At 42.3% G+C, this 27,156-nt stretch overlaps 1 protein-coding gene across 1 annotated transcript in view; it reads right to left on the bottom strand.

Annotated features, from left to right (window-relative positions):
* CBL (Cbl proto-oncogene) overlaps positions 1-27,156 on the bottom strand; it is a 110,753-nt gene that overhangs the window by 27,786 nt on the left and 55,811 nt on the right. Inside the window, exons 3-9 of the mRNA XM_089678568.1 lie at positions 12,616-12,762; positions 8,229-8,385; positions 5,953-6,074; positions 2,528-2,665; positions 1,971-2,058; positions 1,318-1,449; positions 1,028-1,228 (exon numbers count right to left, since the gene is read on the bottom strand). Of these exons, the coding sequence (XP_089534694.1) occupies positions 1,028-1,228; positions 1,318-1,449; positions 1,971-2,058; positions 2,528-2,665; positions 5,953-6,074; positions 8,229-8,385; positions 12,616-12,762 (985 nt within the window). The remainder of the gene's footprint in view (positions 1-1,027; positions 1,229-1,317; positions 1,450-1,970; positions 2,059-2,527; positions 2,666-5,952; positions 6,075-8,228; positions 8,386-12,615; positions 12,763-27,156) is intronic.

Here is a 27,156-nt window from a genome sequence, read left to right as displayed (position 1 = left end):
GACAATTTATTTGCCATGTTGCAATGTACAGTATCAAAGGTTATGATGGCATATACAGTTTCTGGGAAAACGTGTTTTGATAAGCATAAACACAGTCAACTGACCGAGAGAGACAAAAGGACATTGCGCAGAATTGTGACCCAGAATAAGAAAACAACTGCTGCAAAAGTGACTGCAGTGCTCAATCTCAGTCTTCCAAAGCCTGTGTCAATAAAAACTGTGTGAAGGGGAGACAAGCAAAACATTCACAGGCGAGCTGCAATTGGCAAACCACTAGTGACCGATATTAATGCTGAGAAGAAAGAGTGGTGCACATCCATAAATCGTGGACTATTGATCAATGGAAGACTGTAATATGGTTCAAAGAATCAAGCTCCACACTATTCTCAACCACCGGATATGTTTACGCGTGGCAAACACCATCCCAAGCTTACAACCAGCGTGACAGCTCGTGGGGAGAGAAATGGCAATAACTGGCATTTCCCTGTTTACATGTGATCAGCTGTGATTGGACACAGCTGATCACATGACCGAGCCGGCATCTTCGGCTTTTTCCGTGGATCGTGAATCCGCTGTGTCCAGCGCACTGCCGATCGCCGCGTGCTCCGGGAGCCGCGATTGCGTGGTTAGAATGGGAGGACGTCATATGATATCCTCCCAGAACGAGAGAACCACCTTGCGTCCGTCATATTCCTATATAGCGGGCGGGAGGTGGTTAAAGGGGCTCAGCAGAACCCCAGCTCAGTTGTACTCCCATTCAGGAGATCCCCAAGCTTATTAATACCCTCAGCTCTGTTGATGCCCCACTCAGTAGTAACCCCCAGCTCTCCTGATCCTCTGGTTTGGTATATTTGTTGAAACAAAGAAAACGCAACATGTACACAGGACTGTAAGCTTACAACTTTATCTAGTGACAGGTACTTTGATTGGCACTCAGACTGCAAAAGTGTAAACAAGCTCTCACACAGAAAGCAACTTTCTATATTATCACTTAAACAATTTTGTGAAGAATACATTTAGAACAAACCTTGGACCCTGCCAGCATGAAGAGAGAGTCATTCCCACTATCATCATCATCATCTTCATAACAAGGAGAAGGTGCTCCATCTAGACATTGTCGCAACATTTCTGCCATACTGCCACCTCTAGGATCAAAAGGATCCACGACAATAGGCTCTGTTCCTTTGATTTCACAACGGCAGAAGGGGCAGCCTTGACCCTCTGATTCCTGGAAACAAAAAGAGTTCACAGGTATCAGCAAGTGGCAATGATTTTCAGGATTACTTAAGATGTAACAACAAAAAATATTACACTAACCTGCCAGGAGGTGAGGCACAAAGTGCACATTAAGTGCCCACATGGTTCAATTTTAACATCCTTATCGTTTTCAGCGCATATCTTGCAGAGCTGGAAAGTGGAGCCCATTTCACAATACAGCTCATACTGCTCCTGGGGGGAAAAAATAAAACAATTTTGATGAAGTTCTAAAACTTACACACCTGATACAGTACATTTACATAAAAGTAGAAAACAAGACTCATTTTTTACCTTCTCACCACACTCAAATGTGCAGTCAGGTTACAAATTAGAATTATAACTTGCTTTTTAATTTTAAAGTCACTACCGAAGATGACCGCAACAGGGCAGTCAATACAGACTTCGGCTTCACTACCCAAGTCACTAACCTGGAATATGCATGCAGTCAGTAAAGTTAGAAAAAATCTTAAACTCTCAACCTGTATAATTATCCCAGAACAGTTTGATAGGCAATAATGCTAGATACAGGAATGCAGTCCAAATCCTCTGTCTTTAAACAAAGTCACCAATGGCTGCTTCTGCATTGCTACCCTCAGTTTTACCTTGATTCCTAAAAGTCGTATTTTAAACCAATCAAAATATCCTACCTGTTTGCCTGAATAAAAGTAAAGAAACTAGCTGTATAATAAAAATGTCTCCCTATAAAAATGTACCTGAGTAACTTTGATGTGGTCCTGAGGGGTGGGCTCGCACAATCCTGTCAGATCTGGGTTCTGGTTGCGACCATCAGGAAAGAGGTAGCTGCAAGTACAGGAGTAAAATCAGAATAAAGCTGGCCATACATTATTCATTTTTTTCCCCTTCAACAAGCAAAAAAATTAGCCGATTTCCTCATTCCCACACTAACTGTGGATCGGGGATCCCTGCCAGAGCCTTTATATTCTGACAGATAGATCAACCTCTGTACAACCAGCCTGTCAATACATTGATCAAAATTCTGCTGGTCCCTGCTGAACCGGCCTATATATCGCTGCCTTACTACATTTATACGGCCATGTTTATCTTTATAGATATAAATATACACATGCTAGTTTTTTTCTTTTTCTTACACAAGAACATGTATGCAGAGTTGGACAAAAAGTAAAACTTTACAATGGTCGAAAATACTACAAGCAAACACAAACGGGGATCATAAAAAAAAAACCTAAGGGAAAAATGAAGTATGCATGAACTGACAAATTAAATTAGCCTAGCAATAGGCTATTCTTACAATCCTTCCCGGAAACCGTCAATCAAAGCCTGGAAAAGTGGTTTATTATGCGGGATGGTCTGCAAAATGTTGCCATCTCCTGTAACATATCCAATTGCCCACTGACCAAGACGAGTGCAGCTTAAACGAAATATGTAACTAAAAAAAACAAAAATGGAAACAAAATAATTATCGAATGTTAGTCAGGACATAATTTGCAATCAAAGTTTAACTTAAATTCAATTACTCCCAAATGTCCCCTCTTCCATCTCATGACAGCATATCTGCACAGAATGTTTTAGTGCATGGTTGAGCCAGGGCATGTACAGTTGCATCTCATCCTACAGTAGGAGATTAAAGATGTAGAACACAAAGCAGAGGATGCCAGCTATGTCTGATCTTATGTATTTATTCATGCTACTATGTAATGAGGACAAGAGGGACATTCAAGGGTGCATTAACTACATTTTCAGTTAAAGTGGTTGTAAACAACAAATGTGGAAAATGAAAAAAAAAACAAAAAAAACATGTCCCTCTATAGCATGTACTCATCTGAACCTAAAAGCACTGAGTGTGGTTCTACTCTGATCCCTCTGCTGTCTGCACGAGTCACTGAAAAGACTTTAAGCCAACACCTCAGCTCCCGGGAGATGGCACACAGCAGCCTCAGCTCCGTATGGTTGTTTTTCTGTATCTTCCCTTCAATCAGCAAACAGATTACACTCAGGTCTGTGCTCCATCTCTGCAGGGTGTGTGACATCAGATCCTGCACCCTGCTTTCTATTACTGAGAGAAGCTGCATAAAATGTGTGTTTTAGGAGGCTGTGGAGAAGAGAAGGCTACAGATAAACAGGTATAACCTATGTAAGAGGATTTGTTTAATCTCTATCACCTGAGGGCAGACACTTAACTGGGTATATGGAAGGGTTTACAACCACTTTAAAACACAAAACTGTGTATAGATTGTATTTTGGAGTATATGCCTAATGCATGTGTACTATATAATGTTCACACCAGTGGATAGAGCTAACATTATGGATTATATATTGTATAGCACAGCATTTATTACTAGTACCATGAAATATATAATGTGCAGTACAATGCAGTAAAGTAATGTGAAATAGTCTGCAACATAATGTATGAAATATAGATTTGTGCAGCATACAATACATAATAGGGTATACATCTGAGGCGGGCATAATATAAATGCAGTGTACGGAGAAAGCAGTGTGGAGTATATAATGTACAGTAACAAGGAAAGCCAAGCAGTGCAAAAATACAAAACATGCAAAAAAAAAAAACATGCAAAGCACAGTACATACAGTTAAGCACTATGGAGTAGAAGAGAGAGAGACACACACACGGCGAGGGGGGCGGGAGGGTCATGGGCAGTATATTGTACAGCAAAGTGTATCCCACAGTGCTCTAAGAATCATTGCTGCTTATTAAATTTTCAGTTCTAAACACAAAGTTAGTTTGTGATTAAAAACATAAAAAATGTATCCAAAATCATTTTAGTTTTCCTTTAGTGTACACCCTGTTTGAAATGAAGATTGGAAAAGAACCTGTGCTTTGCAAAGTTTACCCACAAGATACACATACTTTCCTTCATTTTGTTTCCCTGCTGCTCTTCTAGGAGGAAATAAAGAGGCATGGAGGAGCTCAGCTATGAGGAAAGATTAGCCAAACTGAATGTATTCTCTCTGTCGAGAAGAGGAGATCAGGGAGGATATGATCACCATGTATAAATACATAGGTGGTCCCTATAGTGAACCGTGTGTAGAGTTTTTCACTTTCAGGTCATTACAGAGGACAAGGGGGCACTCTTTATAGATGGAGGAAAAGAGATTTAAGCTCCACATATAGAAAGACTTTTCCACAGTAAGAGCTGTGAAAATGTGGAACTGTCCTAAGGACTCATTCTGACCAGTTCAGTAGAGGGTTTTAAAAAAGAGCCAGATGCATTTCCAAACACACAAAATATAACTGGATTCATATTTATATGTAATAAAACCAGGGGTAGTTGATCTAAGGAAGGGGTAGGCAACCTGCGGCTCTCCAGCTGTTGCAGGACTACAAGTTCCATCATGCCTCTGCACGTCATAGCTGTAACTGTCAATTTTGCAATGTCTCATGGGAAATGTAGTTCCCCAACAGCTAGAGAACCACAGGTTGCCTACCCTTGATCTAGGGCAGTGGTTCTCAACCTGTGGGTCGTGACCCCTTTGGGGGTCAAACGACCCTTTCACAGGGGTCGCCTTAGACCATCGGAAAACACATATTTCTGATGTGTACAGAGCAGCTACTGTGTAGAAAGCAGCTACTGTGTTGAAAGCAGCCGTATTGAAGGTAAAACGACACATGAATTATAATTACTGGGTAAACAATTTTATGGTTGGGGGGTCACCATAACATGAGGAACTGTATTAAAGGGTCGCGGCATTAGGAAGGTTGAGAACCACTGATCTAGGGAATATTCGATTGCCTCCTAGAGGATCAAGCTGGAATTTTTTCCCCTATTGGAGAAAATCTGATCGTGCTTTATTGGGTTTTGTTTGCCTTCCTCTGGATCAACTGTTGGTATAGGATTGTGTATGTGGAGGTTATTTTGTATTTTTTTTTTTTGGTTGTACTAGATGGACCTGTGTCTTTTTTTTCCAAACTATGTAAATAACTATGAAGCTTCAAGCCACAACTTGGAGCTTACACAGGAACAAGGGCTTTCTCCCTACTTCCTAAGAGTGAGTGCCCGAGTCACTAATTTCCAAAAACCACTGGGAGGAAGCAGAGCAAGTCTCATGCACCCCAACAGCTTGGGCACTTGCATAGTTAATGGTATTGGCACTGTGTTGGGTATGGTGTATGCTGCTGTATGGTCAGTACCTTCCTGTGAACGCTCTCTCAACTCTATGAACTCTTGTGAGGTTACAGAAAATAGTGTTGGCTGCTCTCTAATACATACGCAGGGACCAAAGAATAACAAAATATCCTACACAAATGTCTACAGGTTCTGAGAGCAAATCTGTGGCAGCTGGAAAAAAATGTAAAGGCACACTAACCTAAGAAGATTCAGCAACTCATTAACAGATTTCCAGTGCCTGGCACCATCCCTTCCTGCCTAACTGGTCTTTACTAATGGTTAGCAAGTCTCTTTAAAAGTTGTACAAAGTTACAGCTGTTTTCTCTATACAGTATATGTAATTCAATGCATTTGAGCTACTTGCACTTTTTAAGTACTATGCAGAGACAGACATGTGCAGAGCATAGGATAACATATTCAGTGCACACAGCATAGGCTTCAAATTTAAAAGTGACATTAAAGTTCTTTTTCTATAAACCAGAAGGCATGCTAAAATCATGTACTAATATGGTTAGCAGCTTAAACTACACAATTAGAATTTCAGCATTTCATGAATTGTGTTTTATTAAAAAATAAGAAAACTCACCTCCCAGGCTTGTGGATGAATTTCTGAAGTCGAGCTTTGACTTCATCATAAGTTAAAAAAGCCATGTAGCCAGGATGAGTCACAGCCAAACTATTCCAGTTTCTGAGAAGGGAAGACCAAGGCTGTTGCAGAAAAAAAATGATTAAATAAATAAAAAGGCGGTCTGTTAACCAGTTTCCGGCCGCTTTATAGCAGCTTTACTGCTATAGGGCAGGCGCTTTGTGCAGAATCACACATACATTCATATTTAAAAAAAAAATATTATATATATATATATATATATATATATATATATATATATATATATATAACACACATACATATACACACATACATACATACATACATATACACACACACACACACACATTTCCGGGTACGAAGATGCGTGACCAGAATGGGTCAGGGACTTTTTTAATTGTAAAACGTTGCATTTGTGGTTCAACGAACTTGAATGGAGATGCTGCAGAAAACGCATGTAGTGCGGTTTTACAAAAAAATAAAAACTCAGCAAAAACGTGTCACAAACGTGCATGGAAAAACACAAAATGCACTCAAAAAACAGACACAACCGCAAACTGCATTGGTGTGAACCAGACCTTAAATGCATTGAAAATGCATCAAAAATGCACGTGTTGCATTTTTGATGCATTTTTAATCTACCCAGCAACAAGTTGTCCAAAAAAAACCCGCAAAACACATAAAAAAAAGCATCAGAAACGTGCACGTAAAAATGCACTGCAAAAAGCACTGCAAAACTGACAAATCACAAACTGCATTAGTGTGCACCAGGCCTGAAATGCAATGAAAACACATAAAACATGCACACAAGTTGGCCAAAAAAAAAAACGCATCAAGAATGATTGTATGCAAAACGCACTACAAAAAGCACATCAAAATTGACAAAACGCAAACTACATTGGTGTGGAAAAAGGTCTGAAATACATTGAAAACGCACCAAAAATGCACAAAAAAACACACCTTGCATTTTTTTTTATGAATTTTGAATCTGCCCAGCAGACCAGCAAGTTGACCCAAAAAAATTAAAAAAGCAAAACACATAAAAAAAAGTGCCAAAACACAAAGCGTAGAGCAAAAAGCACTGCAAAATGGATGCAAACTGCATTGGTGTGAATGAAATGCATTGAAAACCCATCACATGTTGCATTTTATTGTTTTTTGTTTTTTTTTTAGTCACATGACCTATGAAAAATGCACCCTAAACGTGGTAAAATTGCACGTTTTTGACGGCCATTAACGGCAAAAGGCCGATAACTCTATTTTTGGGCTGATATATTTTTCTACTGGTATATTGGTGCATACCTTAGTCAGAATGCCCGCTGTACTATCACAGTCTAGCTATAAGTCGCTTATCACCACCATTACTAGCGCGCGCGTGTGTGCATATATATATATATATATAAATAAAATTTTCACGCAAACCAATATACACTTATTGGAATTTTTTTTTTTTTTTTTTACCAAAGACATGTAGCAGAATACATTTTGGCCTAAATTTATGAATTGTATTTATTGGCCTTGTTTTATGGAAATTTAAAAAAAAAACATTTTCTGTCTTTTTTCATTTATAGTGCAAAAAATAAACTCAGTGGTGATCAAATTCCACAAAAAGAAAGCTCTATTTGTGTGAAAAAAATTATAGAAAATTTCATTTGTGCACAGTTTTGCATGACTGCATTTAATTCTCAGTTAAAGTAGCGCAGCGCTGTATAGGAAAAAACGGTTATTCATGAAGGGGGGGTAAATCTTCTGGAGGGCAAGTGGTTAAAGGAAGTTGAAAAATAACAGACTTACTGGTTGGATCACCAGGTGTCATATAATACATATTTGGGTTGGGTTTAATACAGCTTTATTGATAGTGCTGGCAGAAAGGGCAGATATTGTCAGGCACTCTTTGACGACAGCCCTTAAGTTGTATTGACCACCACTGCACTGAAAGACTCTGGGGGCTGGGGTGAGGTCAGGAGGAAGATTATCACTAAAATCAGAGGAATCAGCACAAGGGACACATCCTACTGACTCATGTGCCTTGTGCTGCACATAGGCATTAAAATTTCAGTTCATCGCACAGTAAGGTTAAGAATTTCTGGCAACATCAACAGGTATTTTTCTGCTGGAAAAAAAAAAAAAAAAAAAAAAAAAAAAAAAAAAACTTATGTAGCCACCAAATTCTAATGACTTAACAGCTGCAGTATACTACCTTTTTGTCCTTGGAAAAGAAAGGAAAATGTATAATTAAGGTTATACCAGTTTACCTGAAAAAGCCGAGTGAAGATATCAAACTCAAAAACAGAGATGTAATCATTGCAGGTGAGGTCAATGGTGGATTTCAGGGCCATGGCTTCTAGGCCAGAGGAGATGGCGTGGACTTCATGCAGGGCATGTCGAAAAATCTTCCAAGGGACAATCGTTCTTGGAGAAAATAAACACACACGTTTCCTTACAAATGTGTATGCAACCACAAGTCAAAGCAATCACATTCTGTAGATATCACTGCCTAAACAAGGTTCAAAATTTCAACATATTCTTTGTATGCACACCTGAATTTTAAAAATAAAAACAATTCCTCATGATTATTATTACAAAACCTTGCCTTCTCCTGTATTGCAGCCATTACCACCAAGAAATGTTTATATTACGTTACAGAGTACACAAAGCCATTTATATCACAATCTTTCAAAAGAAACAATCGTGTATCCCTAACACAAAATCTTCAGGACCACAGTCCATACATTCTCAGGCACAGCTCCTCAAGCTGACCAAGTGACAAACTATGCTCCTCTGAGAACTAGCAGAGGCACTTGACAACCTCAGGTCTTAGACTAGTTAGGTACCAATCATTATGGTCCCCTGATCATGTGATCACCATGACTGCAAATCATGGTAATAACATGCAGGCTGGAGGCTTGCCTACAAACCTCCCAAGCATGCAGATGACCTTTTGCAGTAGTACAGTACTAGAAAGAATTAATTTTTTTTAAAAAATTTACTTAAAACCGTTAAAATAGTTACATGTAAAAAGTAATCAAAACATTTCTTTTCACATTTTTGTCTGTCAGTTTATAATAGGCTCTTTGTACTCACCAAAAAATGCATTTCTTAGAGTAAACCGAACACAGGAAGTCTTAAAACTATGGGTTAGACTGGTGATTACATGCGGATTGGACACTAGGTCAGCCCAGGACAACCCTTCCTACTACTAGTATGCCTTAGGTGGGACCTGCATATCTCACAGAACTCCAAAGAAAGGCTTTCATAGCAAGTATAAAAGTCCCATTTTCTTTTTCATCCATTAATAGACAGGAGGTCATTCTGGATGTTCAAAGAAGGTAGTCCAACTGAGGGATAAGTAACACATTAAACAAAGATTAACAGGCCCAAGAAGCAACCGAGCACTAAGGACTGCCTGCAGCTCCAAAAGCCATCTGAAAAACTTTACACCCGAAGAAGCTGACATCAACTGAGGCTGAAACATTAACATAGAAGAATTTAAGAGGAGTATGTACATAGAAGACCAGGTTGCAAGCCAGAAAATCTGATGCCGAAAAGTCCAAGAGGCAGATCAAGTAGAGTACGTTTTGAAAGGAAAGAGTGGAACCCAATTCTTGAGACCATAAGCCTAAGCCACTTTAAGATGAAGGAATGAGAAGTCCGTGCACCAGGTCCACCAGGGATGTCATAAAAGGGAATCACTCATTTTGAAAAAAGCAGTGGCTGAGAGAGTGACACATACAGCCCAAACCATTCCACACAATAAAGGGATATTTCTTTTTTGTAAACTTGAGTCGGATGATGCAACAATAGAACAATGTCCTGGTTGAGGTAGAAGGCAGACACTAACTTAGGCAGGCAAGAAAAAAGTCCTGGGCTAACAGCACCTTGTTCCTCTGTAAAAATCAAAAATGGATTCTTGCAGGATGAGGCCACCAATTTAGTTACTCTCCTTGGAAAGGTGATTGCTACAAGGAAAACCACCCTGTGGGCAAGAGTAGAGAGAAATGTCTATAACAGGTTCAAAGGGCGGTTTATGAGGCACAGAGAGAACCAGACTCGGATCCCATAGAGTCATGGGGGAACTGATGGGTAGAGCTACATGGGAAATCCCCGATACAAAAGAAAAAACCTCCCCCCAAAAAAACAAGACGATAAAAAAAAAAAAACACAATACAGAAAGGGCAGAAATCTGACCCTGGATAGTGATAGATATAGAGTCAATACCTAGCTGTAGATGCAACTTCTGGGGTGTAGGTTCCAGGGACACACACCAAGTAAAGCATGTCTTTCATGTTTAATCAGGCTTTGTGAGAAGTAGACATATTAGCTTGTAGCATTGTAGGAATCACAGACTCAAGAGTTGCCCTGTCCCACAGAACTAGGGATTCAACAGCTATGTTGTTAAAGTCAGGGACCACGAATCCAGGTGGCACATCACTCCCTGAAAAAGAAAATCATGACAATCTGGCAGGACCCTTGAAGTGTATGCTAGGAGATCTGCTTGTTCCACATAGTGGGAATGTTGATTTGCAAAGGTCTCAATTGGAACTCAGCCAAAAGCAGTCTGACTGAGGGATGGGCAACAGCTGGACAAAATACTGCAGTGAACTCCCAGGAGTCCTCAGAGGGAACCTATAACAAAAATCAAGAAAAGACCCGTCGGTGTACACTGGGTCACTGTCATGCTGGAAGACCCATCCGAAACCCATCTTCAGTGTTCTGACTGAGGGAAGAAGGTTCTCATCCAAGATATGACAATACATGGCCCCTCAATGCGGCAAAGTCAGCCTGTACCTTTAGCAGAAAAACCGCCCCAAAGCATAATGTTTCCATCTCTGTGCTTGACTGTAGGGATGGTGTTCTTAGGGTCATAGTGAGCATTTTTCTTCCTTCAAACACGACGAGTCGAGTTAATACCAAAGGGCTCAATTTTGGTCTCATCGGACCACAGCACTTTCTCCTAATCTTTCTCTGAATCATTTAGATGTTCATTGGCAAACTTCAGACAGGCCTGTACATGTGCCTTCTTGAGGAAGGGGTTCTTACGGGTGCTGCAGGATTTCAATCCATGGCAGCATATTGTGTTACCAATGTTTTGTTTGGTGACTGGGGCACAAACTGCCTTGCGATCATTTACAAGATCCTCCCGTGTAGTTCTGGGCTGATCCCTCATTTTTATCATGATCGTCCTTGCCCCATTAGGGCAAAATATTGCATGGAGCTCCAGACCGAGGGAGATTGATGGTTACTTTGTATTTCTTCCATTTGCAAATAATCGCTCCAACAGTTGTCTCCCTCTCATCAAGCTTCTTGCTGTTGGTCTTGTAGCCCATTCCAGCCTTGTGCAGGTCTTCAATCTTGTCCCTGACATCCTTTAACAGCTCTTTGGTCATTTGCCCATGATGGTGAATGGAAGAAAGGTGTTGTTGGTTGGTAGGGGATCAAATACTTATTTTACTCAATGAACTGCAACTCAGTTTATAACATTTGTATTGTGTTTTTTCTAGATATCTGTTTGATATCCTGTCTTTATCATTTAAAATACACAAAGGACAAAAATTATAGACCATTCAATTAGTTTGTAAGTGGGCAAACTTACAGAATTTGCAGGGGATCAAATAATTATTTCCCCACTGTATCAACAATCAAGTCTGTCTGATCAGGTAGCAATGTATATTGGGGGTGGGGAGGTGGTAGTCCTGTCCTGCCCTGCCATGTGGGGGTTGGTGTATAGCAGTGGTCTCCAAACCTTCTAAACAAAGGGCCAGTTTACTTTCCTTCGGACTTTAGGGGGGCCGGACCATGGCCATTGGGAGTAGAAAAGGTCCTGACCTCAGTTGGAAAAAACAATGCCCCGTTTTTGGTGTTATTGGAAGGGATTGTGCCTCATCACTGGTGTCACTGTGCCCCATTGTTAGTGTCACTGGGAGAAATTGGGACCACATTGTTGTCAATGGGAGGAATTGTGTTACATCGTTGGTGTCAGTGGATGAAATAGTGCCCCAATGTTGGTATCAGTGGATGAAATAGTGCCCCATTGTTGGTATCAGTGGATGAAATAGTGCCCCAAGGGCCGGATAAAAGCAAGCAAAGGGCCACAGTTTGGAGACCACTGGTGTATAGTATAGAAAGCTAAAACTGAGGCATCATTTTTTTCTACCCTATATAAAAGGACTGACTTAATTTTCCCCTCAAGCTGGCCGAGGTCTGGAGCAAATAATAAACAGAGCTACACACTATAGCTATAATGCATTTTATAGCAAATATATGATGAATTAAAGCAGCATTTGCTTATTTGCTTTAAAATTAAGCATTTACTAAGCCAATGAAGACAGCAATGAGGAAGCAAGTAGATTTCCATTTCCTGAAGAATATAAAGATTCTGAATAGCTAGTATGGAATAGCAGTTTGCCTTACTGAATAAATCAGCACCTGCAATTGTTTGCAGTAGACAACAGCAATTTTTCCATTTCCCCTGTCAACGTAAGAGGAACAAGCTATGGCACGATGATGAAAATATGTATTCTTTTTAAAACTCTTCACCCATTTTGAAAATTGATGTTTCTAATGCCATTAATAGGTCATGCACTTCAAACCTTTCACAAATATTAAAACATTTTATAAATTCAGTAGTGTAAAACCTCATACTTTTCTCCAAAAGCTTTTCTCCAGAATTCAGCAGCATCGGCCTTTGTGATCCTGAAAGTATCCCCTTGGAACAAACCGTTAGGAAAAATTCCTTTTAGCTCTGCTAGCATGTGACTGAAGATAAGCGATAATTTGGTAAGGTTGCGCCTAAAATGAAAAACAAACACAAAAGTTCTCAGTGTGATTATTCACCATTTAATACACCAATACATTTATTCTAAAAAATAAACAAAGACATCTTGCTTTCCTCATTTGTTTAAATCTAAAGCATCACATACTGAAAGAAGGATACCCACCATTTAGAACACGTGTGCCTACACATCTGCTCTGTTCAAAAGACAAGGTTCTTAAAAGGACTTCTAACCTTTAGCATACATTCAGGTAAAAACGCAAAAAATTAGAAAATTGTGCAAAAGTTCATTTATTTCAGTAATACAACTTAAAAGGTGAAACTAATATATGAGATAGACTCATTACATGCAAAGCAAGATAATTCAAGCAGTGATTTGGCATAATTGTGATGATTTTGGCTTACAGCTCATGAAAACCCCAAATCCACAATTTCAGAAAATTAGAATATTGTGAAAAGGTGCAATATTATCGGCTCAAAGTGTCCCACTCTAATCAGCTAATTAAGCCATAACACCTGCAAAGGGTTCCTGAGCCTTTAAATCAGCGGTTCTCAACCTGTGGGTCGCGGCCCTTTCACAGGGGTCGCCTAAGACCATCGGAAAACACATATTTCCGATGGTCTTAGGAACTGAGACATCGCTCCTCTATTCGTCTCCAGGCGGGTCCGCCCACATGCAGATACGCCCACATACGAGTACCCTGTGTGATGACATCATCACGCCAACTCCACATGCACCCCCTACAAATACAGGTGTATGTGACAGGGTTGGCGCCATAATGTACTTATGTGGATCAGTCACACATGTGTAAAGAGCAGCTACTGTGTTTAAAGCAGCTACTGTGTTAAAAGCAGCTACTGTGTTGAAAGCAGCAGTATTGGAGGTAAAACGACACTTCATGAATTATAATTACTGGGTAAATGTAAAATCATGTACTGTAAAATCATCAACTACTGCAAAAAAAAAATCTGTACCGTGGGAACTTAATCTTAATAACTTAACACTGAAAATGCATCCTGCATATCAGATATTTACATTACGATTCATAATAGTAGCAAAATTACAGCTATGAAGTAGCAACGAAAATAATTTTATGGTTGGGGGTCACCACAACATGAGGAACTGTATTATAGGGTCGCGGCATTAGGAAGGTTGAGAACCACCGCTTTAAATGGTCTCTCAGTCTGGTTCAGTAGGAATCACAATCATGGGAAAGACTGCTGGCCTGACAGTTGTGCAGAAAACCATCATTGACACCCTCCATAAGGAGGGAAAGCCTCAAAAAGTAATTGCAAAAGAAGTTGCTGTATCAAAGCACATTATTAGAAAGTTATGTGGAAGGGAAAAGTGTGGAAGAAAAAGGTGCACAAGCAGCAGGGATGACCGCAGCCTGGAGAGGATTGTCAGGAAAAGGCCATTCAAAAGTGTTGGGGACTTTTACAAGGAGTGGACTGAGGCTGGAGTCAGTGCATCAAGAGCCACCACACAGACGGATCCTGGACATGGGCTTCAAGTGTCATATTCCTCTTGTCAAGCCGCTCCTGAACAACAAAACGTCAGAAGTGTCTTACCCGGGCTAAAGAAAAACAGACCGGTCTGTTGCTCAGTGGTCCAAAGTACTCTTTTATGATGAGAGCAACTTTTGCATCTCATTTGGAAACCAAGGACCCAGAGTATGGAGGAAGAATGGAGAGGCACACACTGCAAGATGCTTGAAGTCCAGTGTGAAGTTTCCACAGTCTGTGTTGATTAGGGGAGCTATGTCATCTGCTGGTGTTGGTCCACTGTGCTTCATTAAGTCCAGGGTCAACGCAGCCGTCTACCAGGAGATTTTGGAGCACTTCATGCTTCCTTCTACAGACGAGCTTTATGGGGATGCGGACTTCATTTTCCAGCAGGACTTGGCACCTGGGGAGGGGTAACAGCCACAGTAACCCCCTAAAAACAAAGGGGTGTAGGCGCAATAAGCGCTAGGGCCACGGAGGTGCGGTAGCACTTAGTTCTTGCAGGCACACTCAGCGCCATTTAGGGAATGCGTGCAGACATATCCAGTTAGGTTTGCCACTGATGCATATTATTTTGGCATCAAATTCAGTGGAAGGTAAATCAAAACCTAACTAAGCTTTGTATTGCATTTGATATAAATATGTCTGTTTTAGGATAATTTTTCTCAGGACTTACATGAAAGGATCTGTTTGTTCATTTGTTTCAGAAACAGAAATTAAGGCTGGTCATACACTATACAATTTTCTGTCCAATTTCTGCCCAATTTTCTTTAGATTTACCGTCAACTATGTAATGCAAGGGCCTGCCTAATTGGATACAACTGAAATTGCTGTTTAGGTCTGACCTCCTATTATATGGTTTGTGGTAAATCTAAAGCAAAATTCTCAAGGAAATTGTATAATGTATGGCCAGCCTTAGTTACTCTTGAATGTTTGAGTAAACTTTTTCAAAACAAATGCCTTGGTAACAATTACACAAGCTACCTTCTACAATAATGAGAACTTAGATGCCATTGTTTTACATTGGGCTCTTCTATTGTTCTACATTTAATTATGTAAGGGAAATCAACAAGTCAAGTTAATCAATGGTTAACAATAGTTTGATCTTCTGACATATATGACCTATGGCATGTATGATAAAACAGTGCCATCTAGTGGTCAAATTGATGAATGTTTCTCCCATTGAAACACAGTATTTCGAAAGGATACACCCATGTGGGAATTGGCATAATAAATAAAATGAAATAAATACATAAAAAGTTGGCAGGTTAAGCTGACAGGAGGACCCTTATAATGACTTAACACAAAGGAAAATCTCTGCCAGAACCTGAAGATGCTTTTTAGCCCAATCTCCTGCAACCATTTTTGAGCAAGCCTGGGGTCAGTGTTGCCTACGGAGATTATGAAGTCTCTATAAATCGGAGCCAAGTAACTTTTCAGCGTATTACTATTGTATACAGAACATAGTTTCCCTAGGAAGAAGGTAGCATTTTGCTTGCTATAGGTATATCTGTCAATCATTTTTTGTATTCCTATAACTAATTGTTTAGTAAAAGCACATTACTACATTACAGAGGTCTAAGCTTCCTTGCTTATAACAAAAAGTAAGCTTTAACTAGACAATGAGCAAAACAAGCTTAAATATACTTCTACCTCAATTCTAACCCTAATCTACCCTTTAAAAGGAGAAATGTCTAGACTTACCTATTCTGAAGTCACTTCGGTCTGGTCACATGACTGGCTTCCATTGCTGGTTTCAGTATAGAGGAGGAACCGCCAACAACGGATGTCCCATAGTAAGCCTATGGGTGACATCATTGCCCAGGCTCCACAGCCATTGTCGGTGATCTTTCCTCTACACTTAACTGGCACTGAAGAGATCATGTGACCTCACCGGCATGACTTCAGAATAGGCAAGTATAGACCTCTTTCCTTTAACAGGGTAAAGAGAAAGCTTAGAATGGGGGTGGGAGTAGAATTAAGCTTAGTAAGGTTTTGACTTGCCCTCCACTTTAAGCCTGGCTATCCCAGTTCTCTGCTGCGACCACCAGAGGGTCTAACCCTTGGTTTGTTTGTTTTTTATAAATATTTATTGGTTTTCAATCAAATATAATTAAACATTTTCTTCATGAAAAGATCATTATATTTCTCATAATCTATTTAATTCCCACAACCCTAATTCCCTCCTGAACCCCCCTCCCCCCCCCCTCCCATGCCCATCCTTGTATCCCCCCTCCCCCCTCCAGCCCACTCTGCCTTTTCTTTTCTAATCCCTTGTTTAGTCTAGGAAGTTATAGTAGATGGGAGTACTTGCAGTTTCTGTATCATGACCGGCCCCACAAAGCCATTCCTCTTCTTTGGTTGTGTGGGCAGAGACCATCATGGCACAGAACAGTATGGCTCCTCCATTTTTTAACACAAGTAACAAGGGGCTATTAGCAGGAGAGGGGGGGGGGATTGGGAGGGGATAGGACTTTTCTATTAAACACATGGTTTCTGGCAAAGAATAAAAAGATAAGTCCTATAGAGAATTTCATTGAGGGAAAGATATTACTTCCCTTGGGTGGCACTTTCTATTCACCACATCCTACTAACGTTGAAAAGACTAGGCAAAGTAGGATATGGATAACATGAAATCTGGATAATGCAAGAGATAACACAGATTTGCAAGTATGCTTGCATGCACAATTTTCAGCTTGCAATTTCAAAGTATTTGCATTCAAAATAAAATATACTTTAGTTCTGCTTTAAAGTGGTATTAAACCCACTTTGTCAATTTTTACCTACAGATAAGCTTATATTAAAGCTTACCTGTAGGTAAAACGAATATCTCCTAAGCATGCACGGTTTAGGAGATATTCAGGTTTTGTTTTTAGCTGGCGCATGTGCTCTGAAAGATCGACATACCCGTGCCATTTCCTTCAGACACTGTGCGGGAGTGACGTCATCGTGGCTCAGCCAGTCATATGGCAGAGCTTGCAAACCCAAAAGGAAGACCAGATGAAGATGGAAGCCTTTACAGCAGTGAGAGTGCAGTTGGATGGCTTCATTTTAAGGTAAGTTTTGCATAATGTGCTACTATGCGATGAATACTAGCACATTATGCCATTGCCTTGTGGGGAATGTTTTGTTTTTTTTTAATGCGGTTTATTACCGCTTTAAGCCAGAGATCACCAGACAACTAGCATTTGCATAAGAAGGTGAGCCATGACAATCTCAATTTTTTCACTGTACATGCTTCCTCTAGACTAAATTGCCTAATCCTTGACACCAACACAAGCCAATTTACCCCCTAAAATAAACACGACACCAAGCTAAGCCCTTCCATGTGATCAGAGCATTCTGCATAGTCATGTAATCTCAGTCTAAACCTACCTTACAGAAAACCATTTGTGCCAAGCTGAACAAATGTCTCCTGAGCCTCTAGAATATAAGGTCCCTGTGATCGCCAGGCTCTCTGAAACCACTTGCTGAAAAAAAGGTGAAATGGACGCTAGGAAAGAACGTCTACATACAACTAATGTTGGGAGATAAATAAGCTTTACTTTACATTTAAAACTACACTATGCAAAGCAATACAGATTCCTATAGTGAAACACAAATTAGTGCTGCACTGAAAACAAACTGTGTAACACAATACATAAAATAACACACTATATTATAAATATACTGAACTGCATAAACTGTAAAGAAAAATACAGTATATTACACCAAAATCCCACTACAATGATGCTGAATTATACCAAACAACATGTGCATATATTAACACAGCAGATATTACAATCACTCATATAGTGTATAGATGAATGTCCATATAGTGACATAAACATCAGTCTTCCAGGATAAAACTACAGCCAAAATTGGCATGCACGTATATTTCAGTGCACCACCGCCACCAGGTGTACGCTCACCTTGGTGATATGCCTCATGGGACTTGTAGTTTTGCAACAGCTGGAGGGCAGCCAGTTTGACACCTGTGGTCTAGGGTAATGCTATGCAGTATTAAACCACTTGCCACATTCCGTATGGATGTAGTGATGTCATCCAAGCCCCGCCATACATATTTCTATTTGGACTGCTAAGAGTTAAACAGTGTTTCATCAGGAAGTTTTTCTACAAGTGGTTTATGAAAGGTGGGAGGTGTGAAGTCCCTCGGAGTACTTCCTTCTCACAAAAATAAAGAACGCTTAAAGTGGTACTAAACCCACAACAGTAAAATCAGTCTGTATATGCAGTAAAGCATGCTTGTTATACTCGCTGTGAAACCTAAGGGGTTAATCCTCTGCATTGTGTAAAAAGGCTGTTTGAGCCTGTATTCTCTGCTCCTCCTCTTGTTCAAATGTCCAGGTCTTATCTCCTGATAAGACATACTGAACCTGTAGCCACATGCCCATGCTCAATTTATTTATTTAGTGTGTATTGCTAGAAAAGATTTTTTTTTCTTGGGAGTGCGCGTGTGATCAGCACAGGGCCAATCAGCACTGTCCAGGCAGAGGGTCAGGGGTTTTACAACCTCCTAGAGCAGAAAAGAAAACTCCTCCTACAAGCTTTAACCAGTGCTCTGCTAAAGTCACAAGACTGCTCTAACTGCTGATAAGAAAACGTATTTAGAAGTTTATATTTACTAAAATAATTGCACTTCCATGTTCTGTGTACTGTGGGAGACCAGATATAGTGAATGCAGGGTCCTGGGTTTAGTAACACTTTAAAGTGTTACTGTCCAGCTCAGTTCTGTCATTTTGTGAAAATTCAAAATTAAGAATTAAAAAAAAAAAACACAAATATGATTCCAAAAAAAGGTAGACAAATCTATTAAAATATTAGTAAGCACATACTCATGCATGAAGCATAATATGAATACAGCTGATGTGTTAAACTGAAATACAAAGGCTTAATTTACTAATCTTTATTTGCCTTAACAGTTTTTTTTTTAGCAGGAAAAACTGAAAATAACATGGCCGAAAATAAAGATTGTTAACTGTAAATAAGCATTACAGCTTAGTTAATTAAGCCTATAATCTTCAAAACGTACAAAACAAAACCCTCAGGCACAGAACCATGCGTAGGCCGAAAGACATGAAACGTTTTCAGCTTATGGACAACACTGAAATAAGTGGGCTGGGGAGCAATGCTAATTATGAAAAGCAACTCTCAAAGGCTTCAGTAAATAAAGTGGGAGTGTAGGCTGACAGAAGATCTCCATTTAATCCAGTTATGTCTTCATTAAAATACTTAAAGTGTAAGTTCACCTTCAGCAAGGTTTTCTTAAAATCCTCCTAAGCATATACCCTCTGAATATTACATACCAGGTCACCTCTGTTTTAAATCTGCCACGTCCTTCCATTACAGATGCAGCTATTGCAGGTCTCTGCACAAAAAGTGCTGGCCCCTCACCTCTACCCATCCTGCCATTTGCAGGACAAGCTGAACATTAGCTGAAGTGGAGAGAGCGTACTGTGCAGGCTCGCAGTTTGAACAGAAAGGAACGGCCATTAAGGGGAGCATTATTGTAATGTTCAGGGGGTGAGGAGCAGCTTTTTTTTGTGTGTGGAAATGCCCCCTCAACAGCTGCATCTGTAATGAGAGGACATGTATTATTTAAAACAGGAGGAGCTCTGCTATGTACTATTCAGAGGCTATGGAACTGCATTGGGGAATTTCTGGAAAATCTTGCTGAAGGTGAACTTACACTTTAAAGGCCAACTGAAGCCTTTTGTGTATCCCCGACACGCCCAACCCTTTTTCTGGCATTTTCCTTTAAAAAGATTACTTATTAGATAACTTAAATCCTGCAGCCATCAGGAGGTTCATGTGACATGTTTAGTGGTGCACCAAAATGAAAATTGTGGACTGAAACTGGAAACTGAAAATTTAGGAAGCAGTTGACCGAAAAACAGCATTTTTTTGTTACTCGCTGTAAAATCCCTTTCTGAGTTCTTTGACAGACACAACATCTTTTCTTTTATCCATAATTAAACAGGGTTTTATAGCCCCATCTACAGGAGTAGGACACTAGGCAGAAAAAAACTTTGGCACCTACTTTGGGTAGTCCTCTCTGGGTATAAAACCCCCTCTCTGCTATAGGCCTCCAGTCAGTAACAGGCAGTGCAATGAAGAAAACTCCATAGGAGGGGTGGGTGTTGTGTCAGTCAATGAACTCAGAGTAAAGAATTTTACGGTAACAAAAAATTCCCATTTTCTCTTACGTTCATTGAAGGGCGCATCTTTTTGTCCCCAAGCAGTGACATAATGAGCGGAGGGCAAACCAACTAATGGAGCAAAACTCAGGGTAACATGCCAACATTCCGAACGACCCAAAGGGGTGCCCAGGAATCCTAAACGGCCTCCTGCAAAACTTTGCAGCCAAAACTAGCATCGGAAGATGCCAACACATCAAATTTATAGAATTTAGCAAACGTGTGCACAGACAACCAGGGTGCGGCTTTGCAAACCTGAGAAATAGACGCCTGATGTCAGAATGCCCAGGAGGCGATAACTGCCCTGGTGGAGAGCGCTGTGACAGGGAAGACAGGCTCCCTCCCCCTAATGGCATATGCCTGCACAATCATCTGCTGAATCCAACGGGAAATAGTGGCAGAAGAGACTGCCAGGCCTTTCTTTTCTTCGGACCGTCTGTGAGCACAAATAGAATTGGACTTCCAACAGGCAGCTGTCACAGAAAGCTATACGTGATTTGCACAAACCACATCCAAGGAGTGCAGAGCCACCTCCTTAGGGTGCATTGGCCGAAGACACAGATGGAAGAACAATATCCTCATTTAAGTGGAAATCCGACACCAGTTTCAGCAGGAAAGAAGGGGAGGGTCAAAGCACCACCTTATCTTTGTGTAAAGCCAAATGAGGCAGCCCTATGGGAAAAGGCCACCAACTTCGACACCCTCCGAGCCGAAGTGATAGCGACCAGGAAGGTAACTTTCTGCAAAAGCGCAAGTAGGTTAATATCTAGAATGCTCTCAAAGGGAGGCTGCTGAAGAACTGGCAGCACCAAATTTAAGTCACATGGTGGCAACGAGGAGTGTACAGGAGGCACCACAACAAACCTCCTGAATCAAGGTGCGAACCTTAGAATGAGTGGCCAAGGGATACTGAAAGAATACAGCTAAAGTAGAAACTTTACCCTTGATTGTTCTCAAGACCAGCTTCTGATCCACTCAGGCCAACACCCAACACAAGGCCAGCTTCTGATCCACTCAGGCCAACACCCAAGTCAACGAGAATGGAACCCCAGAGCTGTGCACCAAACAATATAAGCTCTCCAGGTGCGTTGATAAATCTTTCAGGAGGTAGACTTAAAAACCTTTAACATAGTCGGAATCACCGAGCAAGACAACCCCTAAACTTCAGAACCTGGCTTTCAATAGCCACGCCCTCAATGGCAACGACGGTAAAGCAGGGTGGAACACTGGCCCTTGCTATGAACCTTGGAACAGTCCAGTTGAGATGGGACACCGAAAGATCCATGTCTGGGATCCTCCAGCAAAGGCAGAGCTGATGGAACTCCTACAAGTGCAGGGACCACTCACCCTGATCCAACGTGCGAGATAATCTGTTTGCCAGTTTTCAACCCCTGGAATATGTACAGCGGACAGAGCGACAACAAAGCTTTCTACGAATGTCAGGATGAGAGATGTCTCCAGTGGTGCAGCTGCACTTTTCGTGCCCCCTGTGCCAGCGACAATCTGATCGCCCGAAGCTCCATGACATTTATAGACAGTCGAGCTTCCACCAGAGTCCAGCGACCCTAAGCAGATTCCTATCCCAGGATTCCTCCCCAGCCCATCAGGCTGGCATCCGTCATGACCACATTCCATGGAAGAGGAAGGAAGGACTTTCTGTTCCAAAGAGCCGGAGACCGCAGCCACCAGAGGAGATGAGAGACCCTCGTTGACCAGCCCAAGTGATTCAAATGACCAGGGCCAAGGAAGACCTGTTCTATTCGGATAGGATTTCCTTTTGAAGAGTTCTTGTATAAAACTGGGCATACGGAACTGCTTCAAAAGAAGCCACCATCAAGACCAGGACCCACATGCAAAAATGGAGGGAGGGTCGCTTGGAGGCCAAGAGTTGCCAGACTGCCGATCAAGATTTCTGTAGTTTGTCCGACAGGAGGAACACCTTGGCCTGCTCCGAATCGAGGACCATCCCCAGATACTCCAAGGGTTTGGATAAGGTCAAAACCAACTTTGAAGTTCAGGATCCACTCAAAGTCCGTAGGGGACATATGGTGATCCCCACACTGTCCAACGGGGAGGAATGGGTCTCTGATCGGATAACTGGATGACTTGCTCCAACAGGCAGAGTGATCCGCCATGGCTTCGGCAAGGCCAAGACCTTAGTAAACACCCGTGGAGCAGAGGCCAGACCAAAAGGCAGTGCGAAAAATTAGTAATGCGCAGCCTCGATAGCAAAACGCTGGAAATGCTGATGTCCCATGCAGATGAGAATGTGCAGGTAAACATCCTTAATATCTATAGACACCAGAAAGTCAAGAAAGGCCACAGCCAAGTGAATAGATTCCATTTTGAACTTGTGAACCCACACAAAGGCATTCAGGGCCTCAAGGTCCAGGATCGCGCAAACCTTGTCCGTCTTGGGAAGTGTGAACGGGTTGGCGTAAAATCCCCTGAACCGCTGACACTGGGATAATCACTTCACGAAGGACCAGATACTGCACAGTCCCGTACAGGGCCTGCCGACAGGCTGGTGAAAGCTGCAGACTGGAGGGAAAACCTGTCTGGCAGAAAGAAGTGAAATTCTATTTTGTAGCCCGACGATTGCGTGGACCCACTTGTTGGGAATGGAAGTCCACGGACCCGGAAACCAGCAAAGGTGACTCCCCCACCCTGGAAGTGGAAGGGCAAAAACCTTCTTGTCAAGGAGGGCTTGTCAGCGGGCTTAGAAGGCTTCTGGGGCCAGGGACACTTGCCTCCTCCCACAGGTGCCTTGAAGGCTTTGGATCCCTTTGCCAAGGAACCAGGGGAATGAAAATGGGCCACTTATGGGCCGTGAAAGTCAGCCCAGTCCTCCTATGCGGTTCTTTCCCCTTCTTGGACTATGGTTGAAAGGTACTCTTGCCATAAGGTGCTTGATAATGTTGTCCAGCGTAACCCCAAAAAGCCGGTCTCCCAGGAAGGGCAAATCCGCCAAAGCCTTTTTGAAGGTCAGGTCAGCCAACCAACACTTGAGCCACAGGACTCGCCGCAGCACTACTGCTGAAACAGAAAGTTTGGAGAGGAGTGGAGCAGCGTCAAGAGACGCATCACAAACGTACTTTAGTCCCTGGACCAAATGGTTCACCGGCTCCACATACGCATGAGGCAACTGGCTAGAAGTGAAGGTTTGTCATAGAACCTTGGCCCATTTGGTCAGAGTCTGGGAAACCAGGGGTGGCGTGACCAGGACAGGCCAGATTGCAGACCCAGCAATGGTGAACACCGCCCTGCGATTCACAGGGCTTTTAAAGGAGGTAGATTCCTCAAAGGGGTAGTGTACAGAGAAGCGGGAGAACAAACAGACGGTTTGGGCAACCCCAGTCTTTATAAACAAATTCATCAAAATATGGGGGAGGAGAGACCTTAGCAACCCGCACTTTTGTGTGTACTGAAAGGAACAGGTACCCCATCAGACTGTCCTGGGGGATTCTCAATCTTCATCATCTCCCGCACAAAAGCAATGAGAGCAGCAACCAATGCCTTTTCCAGTGCAATGACAGAAGCAGAGGACCCATCCACCTCATCTGAGGAGTTAGGGAAAGTGTCATCTGTGTCTGCAGCGAACGCAGGACTGACGGCAGCAGAGCCTGGCTTTGGGCTCTGAGCAGTCCAAGGATGAGGGTGATGGCGGGGGGTGCCTCCTACTAGCCTTGCATCCAAACGCCACATCCACAAGGGAAACAAATGACTCTAGGACGGCCGACGCCGCGTCTACAGGAACGGAAGAACCCGCTACCTGGGGGAGGGGGTCTGGGGGGGGGTGTAACATGCTCCCGAGGGACCACACTAATTGACAGGAGCTGCCGTAACTAGGGTCCCCCAGGGTAATAGGCTGGAAAGAAGACCACCCCTGAGCTGCCCAGCATAGAGGTAGTTAAGGTTATCCCCAGGAAGGACCAGAGATCACTAGGTACTACCAGGGACAGCCACATGTCTATACTGCTCTGGGCCATGCCACTAGGTGCTAAGGCCCGCCCCACAGCCTCTTAACATCAGAAGCTAGGGGAAATCCACGACAAGAAAATGGTCGCTTAGGATCGCCCCCAGCAGCTCTCCCAGGCCAGACAGGCACTTGGTCTCAGGGAAAATGACCACTGAGCATGCCCAGTGCAAGAAGTCTCCAAAAAGGGAAAATGGTGGCCGCTGCTCCGGGCCGGGAAAATGGGCGCCGGCCAAAACTAGCCATGTGGGGGCATTGCAACCCACACAGGACCCAGCAGAAATGGGGACACCGTCCAAAGAACCCCCAAGGCAGCACTAGCCCCCCTATCCCAGGGAACCCAGGAGCACCAGAGTGGGCCAGACAGGTAACCTGCACAGGACACAAGATTGATGGACCCTCGCCGCGGTCAGCAAGCTCAAAACGCTACCGGACTAAGCTCCCACGAGGGTGGAGAGGACCCCGCAGGACCGACCACCCTCAGGAGTATCCACGCCTCACACTATGACCGTAAATGGAGGGGAGGAGGCAGTTCTACTTACCAATCCAGCTGGAGCATGCGGGAAAGGCTCCCGTGAAGGATCCTCCTCTCCACCGAAGTGGGGGGCTGTCAGCCAGGGTAACACTGTGATATAGACTATAGGCCCCCGGTCATATGTGTCCCTGTGAGATGTTTAACTCGCTGGCCACCCCAGTCCAGGGTAGGGCATCGTCGCAGCTGACCGAACACTGAGCTGGCGGTCTACGCGCACTCACTGGTCAGACTTGGGTGACCACTGGATCTAGATTATGCAGCTTGATGCCCAGGCTAACTGTTAATAGAAGATCTTCTGCAGCAAAAAATCTCAGGAAAAAGAAAAGGAAAAAATAACAGAATCACAAGTCCCAGCATATAAAAACACACCTATACTCCTGAACACTAGGCAGAATAACTGGAGGCCTATAGCAGAGAGGGGGTTTTATGCCCAGAGAGGACTGCCCATAGGAGGTGCCAAAGTTTTTTTCTGCCTAGTGTCCCACTCCTGTAGGTGGGGTTATAAAACCCTGTTTGGTTCTGGATAAAAAAAGAGGATGCTGTGTTAGTCAATGAACGCATAAGAAACCGAAATGGACAGTTTTTTAAAATATATTTTTATAGATTTGTATTATATTTGACTTTTTAATTAATATCATGAATTTAAATGAATATGAATTTAAAAAATACAACCCAGCAATGTAAAATAACTTACTGAAAGTAACACACAAAAATTTAACATAAAATAAAGTTAAATATATATATAAAACTAAAAAACTTAGAGGCATCTTTGCTCTGAAGTCAATAGGGGGCCACAATTTTGCACTGAAGTCAATAGGGGACGCCATTTTGCATTGAAGTCAATAGAAGATGAGATTTTGCATTGAATTTGCATCAATTATCGACACCTTTTTTAAACTCTATCAGCAAGACACCAGCAACCCTATTTTCAGCCGATAATTTTCGGTGGCCAAATAGTCAATAGGGGGCGTGATTTCACAATGAAGTCAATAGGGGAAACGATTTTGGATTGAAGTCAATAGGGGACACAATTTTGCATGGCAGTCAATGGGACACTATTTTACCTTGGAGTCAATGGAACGCGATTTTGCATTAAATTCAATTATCATTTTCAGCACTTTTTTTCCTATTGGCAAAATGCCGGTAACCCTATTTTCAGCCAATAATTTTCGGCGGCCAATATATCAGTGCATCACTAGCTGTTTTCATGTTCTTCCCAGTGAGTGCTATATAAACTATGTAGCATTAGCTACATACAGTATAGAGCTCTGTGTTCCGGCAGCAGAACGAGGACATCCAGTCCCACTCCTAGAACAAAATCAAGTCAGGCTGAGTCCTGCTCATCCATTCAAGGGAACCTTTGTATTTCCTGAATGAGTACAAGGATGCCTCTAATTGGCTTAGGGGGAGATTGTAATGTCATTTGCTTGCCTCTGCACCTTAGCCAATAAGCAGAAGCTTTATATACATTCATAAAATACAAAGCTTCCTCTGCAAGGCTGAACAGCACTCAGCCCGACTAGATCTTTCTCTGGAGGGGGGGGGGGGGGAATTCAGAGGATCGCAGCTACTCTCTGGTCACTCACAGTTTATGACACTCAGGAGATCAGCGAGGAGCGATGTCAGCCCTTCACTGGAGATCCGTGTTCTCCCTCCAGATTCTCCAGCCCAGAGCTGGAGAATCGGAGGAACCGCAAACTAAGCAGAGATAATTTACCTCTGCTTAGTAAACTGATCTCTTACTGTAAATCTTCTCGCGAGATTATAGTAAAAGCAGCCGTTTTCCAGCGTTTGTAGATCGTTCTCCCTTCGTTCAGAGAACAGATCTACACCGCTTCATAAAAGGGATTCACAGGAGAACTGTGTTCTCCGAGAATGCCGGAGAACTGAGCAGCAATCATTTACCGCTGGATCATAAACGGACACCAAAGTCGCATCCCACTGTTTTAAATTACAAAAGTGGACACAACGCAAGACTTCAATTAGCATATGTACACATTTGTTTGGAATAAAAACATAGCACACTTACATAGTAAAACTCAGGTGTCCAGCACAGGGGAAGCACAGAGACATCTCAGCTGATAGTGTGAAACTCAGGTGTCCAGCACAGGGGGAAGCACAGAGACATCTCAGCTGATAGTGTGAAGCTACAGACCGGGTCCCTCTTGTGCTAGCAGGGAGAGGGTGTGTTTGATCT

This window comes from Staurois parvus, unplaced genomic scaffold (genome assembly GCF_062004578.1).
Source record: "Staurois parvus isolate SC_StPar_1 unplaced genomic scaffold, SC_StPar_1.0 ptg000207l, whole genome shotgun sequence".
NCBI lineage: Eukaryota > Metazoa > Chordata > Amphibia > Anura > Ranidae > Staurois > Staurois parvus.
Note: the sequence above shows the minus strand (reverse complement) of the source record. Positions and strands in the feature narration are given on the sequence as shown.